This window comes from Vitis vinifera, chromosome 13 (assembly GCF_030704535.1).
Source record: "Vitis vinifera cultivar Pinot Noir 40024 chromosome 13, ASM3070453v1".
In the NCBI taxonomy this organism is placed as follows: domain Eukaryota; kingdom Viridiplantae; phylum Streptophyta; class Magnoliopsida; order Vitales; family Vitaceae; genus Vitis; species Vitis vinifera.
In genome coordinates this window covers 270,642-292,141 of record NC_081817.1, presented here as the reverse complement: position 1 = coordinate 292,141, position 21,500 = coordinate 270,642, and the positions used below count along the sequence as shown (strand labels likewise).

The 21,500-nt window shown below is 37.7% G+C and overlaps 3 protein-coding genes and 1 pseudogene across 3 annotated transcripts; 2 read left to right on the top strand and 2 right to left on the bottom strand.

Annotated features, from left to right (window-relative positions):
* Positions 1 to 7,373: 7,373 nt before the first annotated feature.
* Positions 7,374 to 9,698, top strand: LOC100854605 (putative receptor-like protein kinase At3g47110; annotated as a pseudogene).
* A 2,143-nt stretch (positions 9,699 to 11,841) lies between these two features.
* Positions 11,842 to 12,699, top strand: LOC100262078 (pleckstrin homology domain-containing protein 1). Its single transcript, XM_002269235.4, has one exon. The coding sequence runs from the start codon at positions 12,019 to 12,021 to the stop codon at positions 12,448 to 12,450; it is 432 nt and encodes a 143-aa protein (XP_002269271.1). The 5' UTR covers positions 11,842 to 12,018; the 3' UTR covers positions 12,451 to 12,699.
* Positions 12,700 to 12,765: 66 nt separating this feature from the next.
* On the bottom strand, positions 12,766 to 14,956 carry LOC104881107 (putative receptor-like protein kinase At3g47110). Its single transcript, XM_010660015.2, has 2 exons — positions 14,054 to 14,956; positions 12,766 to 12,864 (listed from the first exon to the last, which is right to left on the bottom strand). The coding sequence occupies exons 1-2, from the start codon at positions 14,954 to 14,956 to the stop codon at positions 12,766 to 12,768; spliced, it is 1,002 nt and encodes a 333-aa protein (XP_010658317.2).
* A 1,283-nt stretch (positions 14,957 to 16,239) lies between these two features.
* Positions 16,240 to 19,847, bottom strand: LOC100257051 (putative receptor-like protein kinase At3g47110). Its single transcript, XM_019224588.2, has 2 exons — positions 16,988 to 19,847; positions 16,240 to 16,903 (listed from the first exon to the last, which is right to left on the bottom strand). Exon 1 carries the CDS (start codon positions 19,668 to 19,670, stop codon positions 17,052 to 17,054), a length of 2,619 nt encoding a protein of 872 aa, XP_019080133.1. The 5' UTR covers positions 19,671 to 19,847; the 3' UTR covers positions 16,240 to 16,903; positions 16,988 to 17,051.
* Between the last annotated feature and the right edge of the window lie 1,653 nt (positions 19,848 to 21,500).

Sequence of the window (21,500 nt, the reverse complement as noted above, 5' to 3'; positions counted from 1 at the left end):
TGTTTTCTCTGTAATTTCTACAAGTACTTTGGTTTGAATAAATTCCCACCACTCACAAGCAAAAATTGCCAGGAGTGAGGGATGATCTAAGATGGAGGACGGTTTTGACTATCACTCTGTGTTCTAACATTCATATAGGTGGTTTTTAAGTTAAATATGTTTGAATTTCCTGTGCTTGTTCTACACAAAAACTTTGGAGTGTAAATTGTTTTCAAAAACAGTTTCGAAAAACAGTTTTTGAAAATTGTTTTATATTGTTTTGTAGAACACAAGTCTGTTTGAAAACTTAAAATATTTTTAACCTATTTTAAATATATTTTAAAAATAATATTTATATTTTATTTTTAATCATTCTACATATTTATATAATTATTTTTTTAAAAAGAATCCTTAAAAAATAAATGAAACAATAGAAAACAATTAAAAGATTTTATCTGAAAATATTTTATTTTTTATTTTTAAGAACAAAAAATAAAAAATAATTTTTTGTGGTCAAAGTGTTCTGGAGAACAAAAACCCGTTGTGCCAAACAGGCCCTTGGATTCTTTATTTCTATTATCAATTTACTTTAACTTCTTGTGTGCTTCTTCAATAGAATGTCCTGTTAGAAAATTGTATTTTTTGACTTGACCCGATAGATAAGCATAGTGGTCCGGGTCTTTTTAAACGAGGAGTGTGACTTTTAAAAAAATCCTATCACACTTTTAAAGCTGAAACAAGTAGAAATGATATTTAAAACTGGAACAGGGAGATAGATTAAAGGATGATTTTTCACCATGAATTTTTTTATGGCAAAAAAAAATGACCTTTTACCATGATTATTCTCATAAAAATGATGTCATCACGAATTTATTTTGAGTGAAAAGTCACATGTTGCCACCAATTTATTTTGTGGTAAAAAGTGATATGTTGCATAAATTTATTTTATGGTGAAAAGTGACATGTTTTCACAAATTTTATTTTGTGTAAAAATTAGTTTTTTAGTTATAAAGTTAAGTTTGATGGTTAAAAATACTTGCTTACAAACTTTTAGCAACACACTGGTCACAAATAAATTTTTGTGGCAAAAGTTGATAATTGTTGTAGTGTTCCATGGACCTTGCCTGTTTTTTGAGAGAAAAAAGAAGTAGAAAGGAAGTCTTCCATACAATCTGGAAGCCATTAGCCAGCATATTCTGACATAGGTTTTGCTATGGATTATTGAATTACAACATTAGGATATGATTCCTGATTAATAATTAAGCAATCAAGTTGGCATTGATTTCTCCTGAACTCCATTGCTGGCAAAGCGCTACTGTGCCACATAGCATGAGTCTGTTTTAGAGAAACTGAAGACATTAAAGAAAGCATTTTCTTTTGTTTGGTGCATTTGACTCAATGGGATAAGCTTAATTTATCATATTTCAAACTCTTGAGGAATATATATATATGATAGATGATATATGATATATGAATTGGAGAAAAATCTCTGACCCCTTACCGTAGGTCAATTTACTTCGGCGAAAAGGGGGACCCTCGTTATTTTAGTTAGGTTTAAGTCTTATGGGAATAATATATATATATATATGGCTATCTTAACGACTTCTGAGATGGTGATATCTATGACTTTTGAGCTGCAACTTGGCCATGAGTTGAGGCCTTCACTTATTTATTTAATATTTTTTGAAATAGGGTTGGTAATAAATTTTGACTTGAAGTTGATTAGTTTCCATGAAACATCCAAGAAGGCTGATTCTGAGATAGGAAGAAGAAGAAGAAGAAGAGAGAGAGAGAGAATCAGGCAACACAAATTCTAGAGAGAAGAGAGATTTTATTGATTAGACAATACAACACCTCTGCTATATATAGCAAGGATTAGGAAAACAAAAAACAACAAAGTTTTAACAAAGAAACGAAATGACTAATGCTGTTACAACAAACTAAACAAACTAAACTACTAGTTGTTAATAGTAAAACGACAAGCCGTTTTGCTATTTTGCCTAATTTTCTCCCTCAAACAAAGCCTTTAGGAACCACTAAACCTTCCACCATAAACTTCAATCATTCAAGCTTTTTACCACTCAGTAGAAGCAATCAGACTTTCAAAAAGAGATCCTGAGAACCTTCACTGATTTTCCCCTTCAAAACAAACATCCCAACAACTCCAAGCAAAGACTGCTGTCACACCAAGCCTAATCTCCATTCTTCAGATCAAGAGAAGTAATAGTAAGCTTCCCACGCAGCTTGTCAAAGAACCTGAAAGATAAAGGCTTTGTTAACACATTTGCAACTTGATCCTCAGTTGGTACATGATTGACCACCAGCTTTCTCTCCATTACTTTCTCCCTTACAAAATAAAGGTCTAACTCCATATGCTTAGTCCTCGAATGCAAAACTGGATTAGCTGAAAGGGAAACAGTACTTATATTGTCACACCAAATTACAGGAACCATAGTCATCTTAGTTTGGAGCTCAGACAAGAGGGACTGCAACCATAACATTTCTGAGGTCAAGCTAGCCAAGCTTCTATATTCTGCTTTAGTACTAGATCTGGAAATAGTGTGCTGCTTTTTTTGAACTCCATGAAACCAAGTTTTTCCTAAGAAAAACACAATGCCCAGATGTAGACATTCGATCATCAACATCACTCCCCCAGTCAGCATTACAAAACCCCACTAAATTCATAGTTTCTGATGGCTTCAACACAATACCAAGATCTGTAGTGCCATTGAGATACCTTAAAATTCGTTCGACAGTCTTCCAATGAGTATCTAAAGGCTTCTGCATAAATTGGCAAACTTTGTTGACACTAAAAGCAATCTCGGGTCTAGTGATGGTTATGTACTGCAAAGCTCCAACAACACTTCTGTACTAAAAAAACATTATCAATTGGATCACTCGTTCCAGCTGAAAGTTTTAGACTAGAAAACATAGGAGTTGGAAGTGACTTAGCTCCATCCATTTTAGTCTTCTTGAGCAAATCCTGAATGTATTTTTTTTTAGAAAGATAAAGTCCACCATTTGTAGTTTTCTTTACCTCAATTCCCAAAAAATAGCTAAGCTCACCAAGATCTTTAAGAGAAAACAAACCACTTAACCTTGAGATAAGCTCGTGAATCTCTTGACTACTACTTCCTGTCACCACAATGTCATCAACATAAACAAGAACAAAGAGAGAAGAGCAGTTGGTAAACCTTACAAATAATGTCTGATATGACTTAGTGGAAGAAAAACCAAACTGTTGAAGAGAAATCTTGAGTTTGTCAAACCAAGCCCGATGTGCCTGCTTTAAGCCATACAAGGCCTTATGTAGTTTGCAAACTAGCTTTTGTTCTTGATTGGTTCTGCCATCAAAACCTGGAGGTTGGTCCATGTAAACTTCTTTTTGGAATTCACCTTTTAAAAAGGCATTATTGACATCCAACTGCCTTATAGACCAACTTTGAGAAATAACAACAACAAGAACAACTCTAATTGCAGTAGGCTTCACAATTGGGCTGAAGGTTTCAGAAAAATCAAAACCAGGAACTTGAGAGTAGCCCTTTGCTACTAGACGAGCTTTGTACCTAGAGACAGAACCATCAGGATTCTTTTTGAGTTTAAATACCCATCTGCACCCAATAGAAGTTCTGTTACTTGGAAGAGAAACCAAAGACCAGGTCTTGTTCTTCATCAAAGCTCTAAATTCTTCGTCCATTGCTTCTTTCCATTTGGGATGAGAGATTGCTTCCTGGAAAGTATTAGGTTCTTCAACATTAAGATCAACAGTATAGACCTTTGGTTTAAAAATACCATTCTTTGACCTCGTAACCATATGACGTGGCTGCTGTGGTAAAGTGACTGGTCTTGTATTGATAGATTCATTTGGTTCATTTGAATTTGTTGATAAAGGAATTGTACCAGGAAGAACATATAGATTAGAAGAAGAAGATATGGAAGCTGACTCATTGAGAATTGACACAGTTGAAGAAGAATCAGTGTTTGATAAATCCTGTTGAACAAACCTAATGTTTGAACCAGGATTCTCATCAAGTTGATGACTTGACTGAGCTAAAGATGTGGGAAGTGATGGTGAATGACTGACACTTATTGGCTCTAGGTTTTTAACGAAAGGAATGCAAGGAAGACCAACTGTTGAATGTGAAACAGTTTGAACAAGTTTTTGAAGTTTATCTGCAAAAGGAAACTTAGTTTCATCAAAGATAACACTTCTAGAAATAAACATTCTTCCTTGCTGATTTAAGCATTTATACCCTTTGTGTTTAGAACTGTAGCCAAGGAAAGTACAAGGTGAGGACCTAAAATCTAGTTTATGTTTATTGTAAGGTCTTAGGTGAGGAAAACAAAGGCAACCAAACACCTTAAGCTGAGAATAATTGGGTTTAAAATTAAACAAAAACTCATAGGGACACTTTTGCTTTAAGACCTCAGTAGGCAACCTGTTGATAAGAAAAACAACTATGGAAAAAGCATTAGGCCAATATTTAAGTGGAAGAGAAGCTTGAGCAAGAAGAGTCAAACCTAACTCCACTATATGTCTATGCTTTCTTTCAATAATGCCATTATGTTTTGAAGTATGAGGACATGAAAACCTATATATTATACCATTTTGTTCAAAATAGGTTTTCAAACTTCTAAATTCACCACCCTAAAAAGGTTTCTCTGGTTTGTGACTTAGTTTTCAAGAAATAAACATAGGTGTATCTAGAGTATGCATCGACAAAAGAAACATAATATGTGAACCCATAAGAAGAATTAATTGGAGCTGGTCCCCATAAATCTGATACAACTAACTGAAGAGGCTTAGTATACACAGTTTGAGAAATTGGAAAAGGTAAATTATGACTTTTCCCAAGCTGACAAGCTGAACAAATTGAAGAACCAGATTTGGTAGGAAATGGAATTTTATTATCATTGAGAATTTGTGTTACAATTTTTGAGGCCGGATGACCAAGCCTTTTATGCCACAGATCAAAAACATGAAAACTAAAATTGGTTGTTTCAGGAAAATCAGAATTGACATTATGCATAAGAGAAGCAATACAACATGTAAGTTCATTTTGACCATTTGATAAAGAAAGACCAGATGCTTTTCCAAAGAGTTTCTTTGACAGGTTGAACTGATAGAGTCATTTATGCAGATTGCCCTGCAAAAGTAAAGAGTGATTAGATATGTCTTTAACAAAACAAACCTTTGGATGAAACTCAAAATAAACATTATTATCTCTAGCAAATTGAGAAACACTTAACAGATTTTTCTTAATTGTAGGAACTCTAAGAATATTTTTAAGAAAAAGTACTTTATTTGGACTAGAAGAAGAAGGAAAAACGGATAAACCAATGTGTGAAATTTCAAGTCCAGTCCCATTTCCCATGTGGATTTTTGAGTTACCATTATACTCAGCACTAGAATTGAGGTTGCCAAGGTCATGAGTAACATGGTTTGTGGCTCCTGAGTCTGGGAACCAACAACAATTTTGAAGATCTTCAGGAGTGGCAACCATTGCTTCCATTTCTGAGCAATCTTGATCTTCTTGAGCATCATACTCAGCGAGATTGACATTTCCAACACTAGAAATTGAACCAGATGCTCCATTCCTTGCACCACTTCCTAAAACACCAGGAGTAGGTCCATTAGCAGGCATATTCCCATGGAAATTTGGATCATACCTATAGAAGCAACGATGAACAATATGACCAAATTTATTGCATAGTTGACATTGAGGCTTGATTCCTCCTTGAGCTCTGCCACGACCTCTTCCTCTGTTAGGAACAAAAGACCCTTTAGTCATCTGATTTCCTCCAAATTGATTCCTATTCTGAAAACCGCTAGAAGAGTAGCCATTAGAATTCCAAGAGGAAGAAGAACCTCTATTAGAATACTAAGAGGTATAATTCACATAAAGATCATTAGAGGAGATTTTGTGTGCAATTCTTCCTTCATGAGCAATCAAAGTCGAGGTGACATATTGAAGAGAAGGAGAAGACTTTTTCGAGGAGATAACAACAATGATAGACTTGTATTCATCTCCAAGACCTTGCATTATAGCAAGTATATGATTTGTGTTTAAAATCTTGTGACCAGCAGTAGCAAGAAGATCACAATAATTCTTCATTTTGGTAAGATAATCTCTCATAGTCAGACCATCCTTTTTAACATCTGCATTTGACTCTTGTAGAACATAACCTTTGTAGAAGATTGAGAATTGAAATTCTGGGAAATTGTATTCCATACCTCAAAAGCTGAAGAACACCCAACAACCTGAGGCAAGAACGCACTTTCGATTGAAGATAGAAGCCAAGAAATCAATAGATGATCTTGGCGTTGGTAATCTCTGAACTTGGGATTTGGAACCAAAATCCCTGTTCCATCAGTCACCATCTTTGGTGGAACTTGCTCTGTTCCAAACAAGAAACCTTCAAGACCATAACCCCATACAACATTTTCAATTTGATACTTCCACATCAAGAAATTATCATTCTTTAGACGCATCGTAATAAGCTGACTCAAAGGGCTTTTTACCATCCTCAAAGATTCGTCTGTGGTCATCAGATTGCCTCTTTTACTTCAGCTAAAGGATCCGAACGTAGCACCTCTCCAATAGTCTAATTCACAGCAGCCATTGATGCGTGAGCACTGATGCTCTGATACCAAGATAGGAAGAAGAAGAAGAAGAAAAGAGAGAGAGAGAGAGAGAGAGAGAGAGAGAGAGAGAGAGAGAGAGAGAGAATCAGGCAACACAAATTCTAGAGAGAAGAGAGATTTTATTGATTAGACAATACAACACCTCTGCTATATATAGCAGGGATTGGGAAAACAAAAAACAACAAAGTTTTAACAAAGAAACGAAATGACTAATGTTGTTACAACAAACTAAACTACTAGTTGTTAATAGTAAAATGACAAGCCATTTTGCTACTTTGCCTAATTTTCTGCAACTAATGATTAACTTCACTTGCAAAGAAATTGTTGGGACTTATAATCCTTTATATTGTAATTTTTTTTCCCCAATTGTGACATCCTACTATAGGAAAAAAGTTTATGATGCTATATGCATAATTTTTTTTTAATTTATTTATCATAAAGAAGCATTTAAAAGCTATATTTCCTTTGAACTTAGAGCAGACAAAATCTATACGAGGAGCCGGTTATTAAACCACTACTGTTTATGAACCACCAGGATTCTATTTTTGTAATTTTATTTCTAGTTTGTTTTTCAAATTATTAGTAGGGCCACCAATGCCTCTTTTTCTTGCCTTGTTTTTGCTTCATCTTTGAGGGTGAACAGCTATATAGTCCTGATCATTGCTTCATAGTCCCATGCTCCATCCAATTCACCTTAAATTGAAAAAGTTTTTCTGATCCAATCGGGCTTTCCTGCAGAAGTTTTGGAATGTTGTCATCTTTTTGTATTCAGGCAGTTTTTCTTCTCATGTGCTTTGGCTTAGCCACCCATGCTATTGAAGGGAATGAGACGTATCGACTGGCCTTGCTTGATTTCAAGGCTAAAATAACCGAAGACCCTCTTGGGATCATGAGGTCATGGAATGAATCAGTCCACTTCTGCCAGTGGAGTGGTGTCACTTGCGGTCGCCAACACCAGAAGGTGACTGTGTTAGACCTACATTCTCAGCAACTTGTGGGTTTAATATCACCCCATATTGGGAACCTGAGCTTCATCAGAGTACTGCTGCTCCAAAACAATAGTTTCAATGGTGAAATTCCTCAAGAGGTTGGTCGTCTGGGCCGATTAGAGACATTGCGCCTCGACAGTAATTCATTAGATGGTGAAATTCCCTCCAATATATCCAGTTGCTCTAATCTCATTTCTCTAACTATCGGTTTCAACAGTGTGGTAGGGAAACTTCCTGAAGAGCTTGGCTCATTGTCCATGCTCCAATTTCTTGCAGTTCAGCGAAACAATCTATCAGGAAGTATCCCTCCTTTTGGAAACTTATCATCTCTTGGGAAGTTCTCTGCAACCCAGAATAATTTGGTTGGGAGTATTCTGGATGGTCTAGGCCTACTGAAAAATCTTTCCTATATTGCATTAGGCTAAAACATGTTGTCTGGTACCATCCCTCCCTCATTCTTCAATCTCTCTTCACTAGAAGTTTTTGATTTTGATGTGTCAAGGAACCAAATCCAAGGGAGTCTTCCCTCAGATATAGGCAACTCCCCTCCTAATCTTGAATCCCTTGGCATCAGCCTTAACCGATTCACTGGAACCTTTCCTGTTTGATCCAATGCTTCAAAGCTAGCAAACCTAATAATTACAGGTAATCAACTTACAGGAAAAGTGCCGAGTTTAGAAAAGCTGAATCAGTTCGCATGGCTTAGCAGGTCCACAAACAATCTTGGAAGTGGGGAAGCTGATGACTTAAACTTTCTGTCCTCATTGACCAATGCCTCAAGCTTAGAGCTACTGACCATAAACGCTAACAATTTTGGAGGGATGCTGAATCTATTGGCAGCATCTCGATCATGCTTGCAATATTTTTAGTAGATAACAATCATATCTATGGGGGCATCCCAACTGGAATTGTAAATCTTGTCAACTTGGACAGATTAGCGGTGTGGAACAACCAGCTATCAGGGAACATTCCCTCTGATATTGGTAAGCTTCAAGAGCTAGACGTATTGATTTTCAATGGAAACAATTTCTCAGGGACTACTCCATCCTCTGTAGATAACGAAATTAACAATACTGCTTCTGAGAAGTAATAATCTCCATGGCAGCATCCCCTCTAGCATAGGGAATTGCCAAAATTTGCTAGCTTTGGATCTTTCCTATAACAATCTCAGTGGTAGCATACCCCCTCAAGTAGTCAGTTTCTCATCCCTATCGATCTATCTTGGTCTATCCCAAAACTACTTGACTGGTCCTCTTCCAATAGAAGTTGGAAATTTGAAAAATCTTGGTGAATTAGATGTTTCTGATAATATATTATCAGGTGAAATTCCAAGCAGTCTTGGCAGTGGCATCAGACTGGAGCTCCTATCCATGCAGGGCAACTCCTTCCAAGGGTCCATTCCTTCATCTTTCAGGTCATTGCAAGGCCTAATTGGTTTAGATCTTGCTTGAAACAACTTGTCATTTTTTGAGGGCTTCGACTCACTGCAAAGTTTGAATCTCTCTTACAACAATTTTGTGGGAGACGTACCAATAGAAGGAGTCTTCAAGAATGCAAGTGCAACTTCAATTGTGGGAAACAGTCAGCTCAGTGGGGGCATCCCTGAATTTCAGCTGCCCAGATGCATCTTCAAAGAGCCTAAGAAGGGAAGCTTGAGCCTGGCCGTGAAGATAATAATCTCAACTGTCTCTGGGATACTCGGAATAGGCTTTGTTCTGGCTTTTCTGATCTTTTACAGGTTAAACAAGAAAAGAAGAGAACCTATTTCAAGCTCTTCAGAGAAATCACTTCTGAAGGTGTCCTACCAAAGTCTCCTTTGGGCAACTGATGGGTTCTCTTCCTCCAATTTGATTGGTGTTGGGAGTTTTGGGTCTGTGTACAGAGGAATTCTCGTTCATGATGGAACAGTCATTGCTGTGAAGGTACTTAACCTTCTCCGAAAAGGAGCTTCCAAGAGCTTCTTCATAGCTGAGTGTGAGGCCTTGAGGAACATCAGACATCGGAATCTTGTCAAGGTACTCACTGCATACTCAGGTGCTGATTATCAGGGTAATGATGTCAAGTCTCTACCCTGCAATTTGTAGCGTCTCTATTTGTATTTTGCTATAGTACTGTCAATGTGATGCCTCCCTTTGTCTAATTTATTGTAAAAGTGAAATAAACGAGGATTTCAAAATTTAAAGGATAGTAAAATGGCTTGCATGAAATTACCATTCATAGTCATCATATACATGTTGAATACAAATTTGAACAAAGGATTGAAGTGAAGAAAGATTTTCACATTCTTTCTCAAATAGAAATGGAATCTCTTAGAAGTTTGGTTTTTTACTTTGTCTTCTTTCGTATCCCCTGTCTCGTGTCTATTGTGAAGACCGGCAACGGCTTCTCTGTTCAACTAATGAAGACTTGAAGCCAACTCCACCGAACCTAAATTCTTATAAATCCATTTGCTTTGTTCTAAGGGAACCAACAACACCCATATCCTTTCCACCCCTTGCAGCTACAATAAGTCTCCCTGCTCTACAATGGGGCATCTGGGGTTGAGTTATGGTGTATTGTGCTCACTTCTCAATGTTTTCTTCGGTGCTATTCTTCTATGTTGCTTGAGCATGCATGCTGCACTCAAGCTTCCCCACTGCCATGGCCAGCTTTAAACTAGGAAGGAATGAGACTGACCGACTGGCATTGCTTGCATTCAAGGCTAAAATAACCTATGATCCTAGCCGGATTCTGAGATCATGGAACGGTTCCATTCACTTTGGTCGATAGCATGATGTTTCATGTGGGAGCAGGCATCAGTGGGTAAACTTTCTCTGACTTGGGGCGAAACAAGATCATTGGGAAAATTCCAATGGAACTTGGGACATCTTTATCAAAGCTCCAACTACTTTCACTGCGCTCCAACAATCTGACAGGTTATATACCCCCCTTCTGTTGGGAACTTTTCATTTCTCCAGAACTCTACTTGGGAAGTAATAATTTTGAGGGAAGCATCCCCCATACATTAGGCCAGTTGACAAGCTTAGTGTCTCTTTCTCTGGGCATAAACAACCTGTCTGGTATCATTCCTCCCTCCATCTATAATCTCCTTTCCATCATTTCCTTTTGGATGCCTGTAAACAGCATCCATGGGAGTCTTTCTTTTCAACTGTGAGAACAAAAACTTTTTATAAAAAGTTCAATCAATTTTTTTTTTTTCAAAGTTTAATATACTTTTTTTTTTCTTACTAATTTTGTCAAAAGAGATGATAACTAAAAAAAAATAAAAATTGTTGAGTTGTGGTCATTGATGAAAATATTGGTAGTAACGGATATATCGGTATTTCAATTTTATAGATATATCGATGAATATTTTTTAAAAAAATTTAGGTAATTTAAAATTGATTAAAACTTATGAAAATATTGAAAAAAAACTCTAAATGATATAATAAATAATAATAAATATTTTAAAGTTATTTTATATATATATATATATATATATAATAAAAATATGTGTATGATATAATTAATCATATTTATGCGTCCATACCTGTGCAAAGAAGTGAAGAATCACCCAGCTTGAAGCCTTAGCCAATTGCCGCCGACTTGATGACACCCTTCTCCATCATGTAAAAAAGACTCGCGTAAAACCTGGGAAGATTTGACACACAGGTCCTCATGAGTCATGAGGCTACCATTCCACCATTGTCATTCGACAACACACCTCTCACCCCATGCAGAACACAGCCAATACACCTGCAGGCTTGTCTCCATCAACAGTGAGAGGCCACCTCCTTACTCATCTATTATTTTTCCCCAAAAAATCAAACACCTTTGTAGCCCCTATAAGAGTTTTGGGTTAAAATAGTGGTTGTAGGGAAACCAAAATTATTTCTACCCATTCTCCAAAACTTACATTTAAATGACTCATGTAATTCAACATAGGTCTCACTCCATAAATCAAAATTCAGCTTTTAAGGTTTACTGGTAATTAATAAGTATCCTAATCAACTCTAAATGTGGGTAGATATATAGTAATAATTAAATAAAGAAATAAAAAAAAACAAAACTTAAACACAAATAAGGAAATAATATTTATATATAAACAAATGAAATTAATACTTCTTTGTATGATATTGAAAAGCCATATTCGATATCATAAATGATGTTAAAAATTCGAAGCGAGTTTTATGAAATATGAAATAATTTTTTATAAATCCAAATCTTACTTTGAAAGGCATTCATATTTTTTATACTTCATCGAGAGAGGGTGTGCTTACGTGGAAAGATGTGAACTGGTGATGAAGTTTGAGAATATGGGACCAAAGCATCACAAGGACATTAAATTGCAAAGGCCCCGTGATCATCATACGCTATCGAAATTCCCATCTTCCCATCCAAGTTTTCAATTGAGCAGGGGCAGTGATGTGGAGCCTATGGCGAGCGGCGACCGGCACCGCCGATGACTCGGACGACTACGGCGGCGTGGAGTTCTGGTCAAACCCTGAGCGCACGGGCTGGCTCACCAAACAAGGCGAATACATCAAGACCTGGCGTCGCCGCTGGTTCGTCCTCAAGCAAGGCAAGCTCTTCTGGTTCAAGGAATCCACCATCACCCGCGCCTCCAGGCCGCGTGGCGTTATTCCAGTGGCCTCCTGCCTCACCGTCAAAGGCGCCGAGGACGTCCTCAACAAACAGTTCGCTTTCGAGCTCTCAACTCGCACTGAGACCATGTACTTCATCGCCGATTCCGAGAAGGAGAAGGAGGATTGGATCAACTCCATTGGGCGATCAATTGTTCAGCACTCCCGCTCCGTCACCGATTCCGAGATCGTCGACTACGATAGCAAGCGATGAAGATTGATCTGTCCGTGTTTTGTAAAAATAGGTGCGCTTTTTCAACGACTTTTGTCTGTGTATAAATCAATTCGGATCGTTTCGTGTTTGATCCTTGTATGACTGCTCCGTTACACAATGATCCGATCTTTATTATATGGAATTTCTTTTTTTTCTTTTTTTAGATTGAATTCAAGTCTATCTTGTTTCGGTTGTTAGGGTTTTGTCATATTAGGATATTTCTATGATTTATTTTCTTGTTTCGCTGAATTATCCTGGTTTCAGCATCAGAAGCATCAGTTTTGCCCGTGGAGATTGTCTAGATTGCCATTGTTATTATGTAAGTGAACACATCATTATTGTGGTTATTCTGCCTTGAGCCCCTTCCATTGGCACTGCTTCTTTGGTTAGCGCTACTTCAATGGACCAGAACATCTGAATTTAAGAAAATTACACATCATTATATTACCATTCACTAATATCTGACTTGCCTTCTCTCTCCAGGCCCAAAAAATTATTGGACTTTTGCTCAGCAAAAGTACTCTTGACAGATCAGTTTTTTCCTATTTTAGTCAATGGTAGTGATCAAATACATATCATGGGTTGTCTAGTGTCTTAGAATGAAGCACTTCCAGAGTAACATGCAAATAGGGAAATTCTATTCATTTTCTTTATACTAATAATGCTGTCAAGTGAAACTTCCCACAATTTCTTCATGTGCAGACTGTGGATGCCTTCTCCTATATGGACTTGCATGACCAATTTCCTAACCATTCCTTCCTTCTCTATTCTTGGACATCTATGTTACCATGTTGTTTTAAATTGCCAACTACTAATGGTAGTGATCTAGGGAAGGATTTTTGGCATATATTAATGAAACTGAAAACAGAAGGTTAAACCGAAGTGGTTATGCAGTCATTGAGTTCATGTAGAGAGTCTGATACCTGTTGCTTCTGACGTTTTTTAAATTCTTGAGGGTTTTCTTTTTCATTTCCTTGGGTGGGTGAGGCAGGTTGGGGTCATTTGTTTGAATGGTGATTATATACAGATCTGGTAAAATTATCAGGTAGGATGGGATTTTGTTTGACCAAAGTTTTGCCCTGGAGAAATCCAGTTTAGCAACTTTGAAGATTCCTACTCAACATTTTATACTGGAGAGACTTCATTTGAAAAGGTTTCTGTTGGAAAGGTTTCCTGTCTCAAATGATTGATTCCATGTATCTGCTATTCTAGGTTCAAGCAATGAGGCCACTACAACCTATTAATCAAAGAGTGGCTAACTTCCTAGATCACTAGGCACCAGTCTGCCAAACATATCTCCAAATGAAACAGGAATGGATCCTGCTAATTCATTTTCTCCTGAGTGTTAGTTTTTAAAGCTGAAGTGAACATCAGTTGGGAATTTCCCATGCAGCTGGCTTTTTGTTGCCAACATGTCAAAAATAAAATTATTGACTTGTAGATTGATTGATCTTAAATTGCTGACATTGGCCAAAGAACATAGAAAATTTAAATCGCCTGACATGCCCCTTCCTAAATTATTGAATTCAAGGCTCAACCAATTGAGATCCTTGAGCACTCCTAAGCTATCAGGGACTTGCCCAGTTAGATAATTCTCACCTACATCCGAATGTTCAAGTCCTGAAATATTGAATAGTGTATCTGGAATTATTCTGGTAAAGTGATTCGCTGCTATGCCAAACTTGCAGAGTTGAGGAAAATTAAACCTCATGTTTGGCGTAAAATTTCCTGACAGATTGTTGCCAGATACATAAAATTCAATGGCAGATGACCAATTATAGAGTGAGGGAGGAATTGTACCAGACAGGTTATTTACATCCAAATATAAATATTTCAAGCACTTCAGACGACTTAAATCATGTGGAATACCCCCCTCCACCACTGAAAGCTGCTGAAGAGATGAAAGGTTTCCCAAAGTAAATGGGATAACCCCTGTTAGACTGTTCCTCCGAAGCCTCAGGATTAGCAGTTTCGACATATGGCCAAAATGGAAGGGAATCTGCTCCGTCAGATTGTTCCTTGTCAAGTCCATGGTTCTGAGGTTTGAGCAGTTAGCGAGTTCAACTGGAATCTCACCTTGGAGGGAATTTGTGCTCAGATTGAGATGCCACATCCGTCGAAAAAGACCAATGTCACTGGGAATGGTACCGTGCATGTGATTGTTGGACAACACCAACTCTCTTAGGAATGTTAAGTTCCCAATAGGAGGTAAGGAACCACCTAAGCTTTGACCCTCCAACCTCAAGGTTGTGACCCTCTGACGTCGGCGACTGTATGTAATCCCCTGCCACTGGCAGAAATGCAGAGAGTCATTCCAGGAACTCAGAACTCCATTTGGAAAATCAACCAGGTAATGCTTGATAGTGAGCAATGGAAGCTTATCAGTTTCATTTGCAAAAGTGGGCGTGCTGGAAAGAGATTCCAACCTAAGCGAACTAATACAAATGATGAGGTTGACAAGGAAAAACCACCACTGTAATCTCAAGCTAAAGCTTGGCATCTCCATCAGTAGAGGGGGTTTGCTTATCAGGGTACCCATAAAACCTACTGACACAAACTTGTGTTGTCTATTTAAAGTGAACACCCCTTTCTCTCAATAGGAGAAGAGCATAAAAATTAGTCTAATGTATTTGAGTGATTGCTGACTTGAATTTGTGAAGCTGAGCTGAGTGAGATTCTGGTCCGTCTGCACTTACAAAATTGAGAGCTTCTGTAAAACAAAGGATACTGGGGTGTTGCAAGTTGTCATGGTTAGAGCTGACTGACTAGTCGACTAAGCTGTTTTTTTTGGAAAATTGGAGCTGGGATTTTTACAATCCCTTCTTTTGAGTTGAGAAGATATCTGAGTGGATTGAATGGAAGTAAAACCATTAATTCAGTGCACAAAGATCAAGCATAGGTTTTCTCCCTCTCTTTCTTTTTCTTTCCTTTGCTTTTCCCCTTTTAATAACGTATTTGTGGGTCACATTTTGGCCACTTATTGACTTGTACAAAGTGGCAGATGAGACTTCTCTGCAGAATATGGAGACCCAGCAGCTTGTAGGTGTTTGATACGGGTATCCATTGTATCTCATGTTGTTACACTTACCTTTGATTTTAAATGTCATTTGATTTTGACCTGTCTTTCAAAATTCCTGTGTTTGCCTGCACTACTTACATATTATTCTTAGAGTTCAAAATTTTGGTTGTAAACTCCTCAACCAGATTCAATGCAAAAAAAAGGAATGTGTGTGATGTAAGAGTGGTAGTGTTGGAGAAATAGATCCCCATTCAACTTTGCCCCTTTGATCCAATATTACTTCTCTTCTTTTCTGTCTCCAATACCACTCAAGTGTTCATTCTCCATTTGGTTTTGAATATTTAAAAATCAGGCTGGCAATGAAATGTTTTGAGTGCAAAAGTTTATGCCTTCTGTAAATAGGAGAATAGGACTTTACACTTTCAACATAATTCTAACATACACCACAAATCATATGTTGAATTCGCAAAAGCTTTGATGCAAACAATTCTAGTTCAACGACACAAAAATAAAATAATCCAGATAAAGATACAAGACGTTATAACATGGCTAGGTCAAATTTGCCTGCATTCATGGATGAGAGAAAATCACTCTACTATACCATAAAGAATATTATGAAGGATAGAAACTATATACAACTATTGGGTTCTTGAAACATGAGTCTCTTGCTTCACCAAGTGACTTATTCTTTCTTGCATTTCTATCTACTTCATATATTCTTTACAAATTCATTTTCATCTCATAAAATTTTCCTTTCATGACCTAAAATATTTATAGAGATATTTCTGGTATATCAAATTAGGAAATATTTTATACAAATTTTCTTCATAAAGAGAAATCAATACTAATTAAGAATTTCACACTTCTCAACACAATAAAACAAAGGATATCTGATAAGAAATTACACTATGAGAGTGACAGAGAGAGCTGCAAGTATAAAGGGATGCATCAAAATTCAAAATAAAAACAGGGTTATCCTCCTCTGTGAGACGTCTGAATGGACCGTGTGGCAGATCAGTAGCTTTCTTGTTCAGTCACCCTGCAGAGATGGTCCTTTCCCAGCTGATTGCATCTTGATGTGTCTCTCCCCATGGATTCCTGCCCCAAGATACACTTCCTTAATGATATTCAGTTCTATCACCACATCTTTGATGTCCATTCGATCACTAGCCGATTCTTCAGAACATGCTACTCCAATCCTAGCAAATGAAACCAGGCAGTGGTACATTCTGTCTTCATCCAACTCCCCAACCAAGTTTGAATCTACAATCTCCATCACCCTTTCTGGAAATGCCATCTTAGATAAATTATGAAGGCTCAATCCATCCGAAAACATGTCCTCTGTTGGTCTCTTTCCCGTGAACATCTCCAGCAGAAGGATGCCATAGCTGTACACATCTCCTTGAGGCGACACCAAGCCACCTATTCCGTATTCTGCAATGCATTATCTTTACATTTTTAATTAGAAATCCTTTGAAAAGTATCAAGGCTAATAGGCTAAGTTTAAAGGAAGTGTACCTGGTGCAACATAACCTATAGATCCCATCATCAGCCCCGAATTGCTTTGATCACCACTCAAAATCTAGTTGGCATCAGGAAGGAACTTGGCTAAGCCAAAATCCCCAACATGGGCAACCATGTCAGCATCAAGAAGAACATTGCTTGGCTTTAGATCACCATGAACAATTGGTGTCTGGCATTGATGATGAAGGTAATCCAGAGCATAAGCCAGATCAATTGCAATATCTAATCTTTCTCTGAAGCTTAAACTTCTGGATTCATGATGCAGCCAGTTATCTAGACTCCCATTGGGCATGTACTCAAATACTAGAGCCTTAAACTCGCTGCCTTTGTGGTCTACACTTGAACATGAAGTTATGATGCTGAGGAGATTTCGATGCTGAATTTTCCTGAGGACCATGCATTCAGCCACGAAACTCTTGGCAGCTCCACGCTGTTGAAGATTCAGTACCTTCACTGCAACAGGTGTTTTATCTTGACTAAGAATTCCTTTGTATACGGAACCAAAACTTCCCATGCCAATCAAGTTGGAGGAAGAAAATTCACCAGTTGCTTTGAGAAGCTCTTGGTAAGTAACCCTCAAGTGCCCATATCCCAAAGGAGTGGAAGAAGACTTTATTGATGTCTTTTTTCTCCCATAGAGGAGAACTGAAGCCACTATGAGAGCCAGGCAAGAAACAGCAGTAATGCTTATGGCTATAATAATTTTGATTGAAAGATGCTTCCCTTTCCCATTCTTTCCTGACTCTATATCAGAGCATGCTGGCAGCTGCAATTGACGGATTCCTCCACAAAGCTTCTTGTTCCCGGTGATTGAAATCCCACTCACATTTTTAAAAACTCCTCCACTTGGAACTTCACCTTCAAGGTAGTTGTAAGACAGATTTAAACTCAGCAATGCGGAAAGATGTTCTAGTTCTTTGGGAATTGTTCCAGACAAGTTGTTGCGTGAAAGATCTAGGAATCTAATTCCTCGCAAAAATCCAAAGGATAGAGGGATGTTTCCTAGGAAAGAGTTTCTTGCCATGTCAAGATACTCCAATACCAAACAGTTGCCAAGTTCCATGGGGATTTCCCCAGACAACTTGTTATCAGAAACAAGTAACTCATTTAGGTTTTTCAGTTCACCAACTTCTGCTGGAAATGAACCAGTCAACAAGTTTTGCTGTAGGTAGAGCGATCTCAACTGATTCAGCTGACCAATGAGATTTGCAGGTACACTACCACTCAACTTATTGTTATCAAGGATCAGAATTTCCATATTTTGGCAGTTCCTGAGAGATGCAGGAATGTTCCCTTCCAAATTGTTGTGGCTCATGTTGAGGTAGTACAATTGACTTAAGTTGCCAAGGGAGGACGGCAGCAGACCTGAAAGCCTGTTCCAGCTTAACTCCAATTGTCTTAAGTTCTGAAGCTTGCCAATTGAAGTGGGAATGACACCAGTGAAATCATTCTGAGCTACACCGAATGTAGTTAAGTTGATCAGGTTTCCAATATCTCCTGGGATGTTTCCAGATATTCTGTTGTCTCCTAGTGTGAGGGACTGCAGTGAGAGATTGAAAATGGAATTGGGTAACACACCCCCAAAGTTATTGCGGTCTAGACTCATAAATCTTAAACTGCTGGTGTTGGTGAAAGAATTTAGAGAATTTAAATCTCCAGACATGCCCCTCCCTAATTTATTGGACTCAAGGCACAACCAATAGAGATCCTTGAACACTCCCAAGCCACCAGGGACTTGCCCTGTTAGATAATTCTCGCCTACATCCAAAAGTTCAAGTCCTGAAATATTGGATAGTATATCTGGAATTATTCCGATAAACTGATTCTGTGCTATAGCAAACCTGAGGAGTTGAGGCAAACTGAACCTCATGCTTGACATAAAATTTCCAGACAGACGGTTGGCAGTAAAAACCAATTCAATGGCAGAAGACAAATTATAAAGCGAGGAAGGAATCATACCAGACAGGTTGTTTACACCTAAATATAAAATCTTCAAACTCTTCAGACGGCCTAAATCATGTGGAATACCCCCCTCCAAATGATTGAACGCCATTGAAAGATGCTGAAGAGATGAAAGGTTTCCCAAAGTAAATGGGATAATTCCTGTTAGACTGTTCCGCCCAAGCCTCAGAATTAGCAGTTTCGACATATGGCCAAAAGGGAAGGGAATCTGCCCCGTCAGATTGTTCCTTGTCAAGTCCACGGTTATGAGGTTTGAGCAGTTAGTGAGTTCAACCGGAATCTCACCTTGGAGGGAATTTGTGCTCAGATTGAGATGCTGCAACCGTCGCAAAAGACCGATGTCAGTGGGGATAGAACCCTGCAAGTTATTGTTAGACAACACCAACTCTCTTAGGAATGTTAAGTTCCCAATAGGAGGTAAGGAACCAGCTAAGCTCTGACCCTCCAACCTCAAGACGGTGACCCTTTGATGTCTCCGACTGCATGTAACCCCCTGCCACTGGCAGAAATGCAGAGAGTCGTTCCAGGAACTCAGTACTCCATTTGGAACATCAGCCAGATGATTCTTGAAGACGAGCAATGCAAGCTTGTCGGTTTCATTTCCGAAGGTGGGCGTGCTGGAAAGAGATTCCAACTTAAGCGATCTAATACAAATGACAAGGTTAACAAGAAAAAACCACCACTGTAATCTGAGGCTAAAGACTGGCATCTCCATTAATAGAGTGGATTTGAACTTTTTTCTTGTCTATATAAGATGAGCCTCTCTCTTAATTGGGAAAGAGCACAAATAACTACTTGACAAAGCCGTTCTTTTAGTAGAGAAGGTATCTGGGTGGATGGACTGGATATCAAGGCGTTGATTCAGCACACAAATATCAAGCAGGTGCTCTGTCTCTCTCTCTCTCTCTCTCTCTCTCTTGACTTTTGATAATGTATTGGTTGCCTGGTTGGTCAGGCGCTGGAGACTCGTACATATGAAAATGAAGTTCGGACATTGACTTGTGCAAAGGAATTATGAATTCCCAGCAAATGAATTGAAGGAGTCCGATAGGTCTCTCTCTATTTACCTTTGACTTTACATGTTTTAAAACTTAAAAAGTGATCGTGACATAACTTATCCAAATGATTTAAATAAATAAATAATACTAATAAAATCACGTAAAATAAACATCACATGAAACGTGAACCTCCAATTAACCATAAACTTTATAATAACTAAATCAAAATCTTTTGTTATTCTCAATACTTTATATATAATATCTATTTCTCACGACTTCATCAAATAAACTTCAATATCATCCATTTATCCTCACTATTAGGCTCCCTCTACCATAAATCATAAGCATATCTAATTCCTTTCAATGAAAATATTTACTCATTCTTCTTCATCTTACAATTACAATAATATATTAAGATTATATATAAACTCAAACATCGCTGCAAATCGATCTTTTTTTCCTCCTTTCATTTAGGGGGTTAGCATGAATCCAACTAAACCCTTGTTTTATAAAAACCCAACCCTAGTCTTCGATCCCAAAAACTGCACCAAAACCACAAAAAAGCATAAATCACAAAATGAATATCCAGGTTAATTTAAAGCCCACAAAGTCCCTTAACTATTAAAACTCTTTGAATATTTGAAACTAAGCCTCAATAACCTCAAAGCTATGAGCTTCAGTAGGATGAGGCTTAAGCCTCAAAGCTAATTTGTAGAGCTTGCCTTGGGATGAATCTCAAGCTATAAGAGTCAACAGTCTTTTAAAACATTATTTGTCGGCAATTACAAAGAATTCCTGAGTTCAAATATTTGTAATTGAGGAATCACATGACAAGTTATCCTGGTTCTGTATATTGAATGTAAAAGTTTGGTATAGAGGATATTCAACCGGCCTTATTCCTCTTATTTGTTCGTTTCTTTGCCAACCGGCAACTCACACTTCACCAAGAAGCAGGTTGTATTTTAAAAAAATTAGGTTGGCTATGAAATGTGTATGTTGACTCGCATCATTTTAAGATTGAGCTTATGTGAATACAACATTATTGATATTTTTTTTTTCAGGTCCTCTTTTGTTTTTTATAGCTGAAGTGGTGAGTTGTTAGTTTATTAGAGTTGTTATGCCCATGGAAGAAAATATTGGGATATATCGACGATATATCGTGTATCGGAAGTCGTCGACACGATATTTCATGAAGCTTTATTGGAGGGGAGAAAAATTGTAAAATATCAGCAAAATATCATCGATGAATTGATGATATATCAGGGAAAGGCGATAAATCGCCGATAAAATGAAAAAATCGTTTGTGATGGTGGAAATTATTTCGGTGTTTTTTTGGCAATTTTTTGTCTCTCCCTTTAGCGTGATCTGACGGCCTAGATCACACTCACCTTCAATGCCTCCAACGGTCATGCATCTGACGCCCTAGATTGAATCTGGGTTTGATCCAATGGTTGGGATACTTTTCTAACTGTAAAATCATGATCCAACGGTCATATTTTGTCCATATTTTGATCCAACGACCAAAATTATTTTTCAACGGTAAAATC

What these genes read in the sequence shown, in the direction of transcription:
- LOC100262078 (XM_002269235.4), top strand. Translation starts at nt 12,019, where the DNA reads ATGTGGAGCCTATGGCGAGCGGCGACCGGCACCGCCGATGACTCGGAC.
- LOC100257051 (XM_019224588.2), bottom strand. Translation starts at nt 19,670, where the DNA reads ATGGAGATGCCAGTCTTTAGCCTCAGATTACAGTGGTGGTTTTTTCTT.
- LOC104881107 (XM_010660015.2), bottom strand. Translation starts at nt 14,956, where the DNA reads ATGGAGATGCCAAGCTTTAGCTTGAGATTACAGTGGTGGTTTTTCCTT. An exon ending in CAGGACTTGAACATTCGGAT is followed by an intron (nt 12,865 to 14,053) that starts GTAGGTGAGAAT and finishes TCTTAAATTCAG; the next exon opens with ATGTTCTGGTCCATTGAAGT.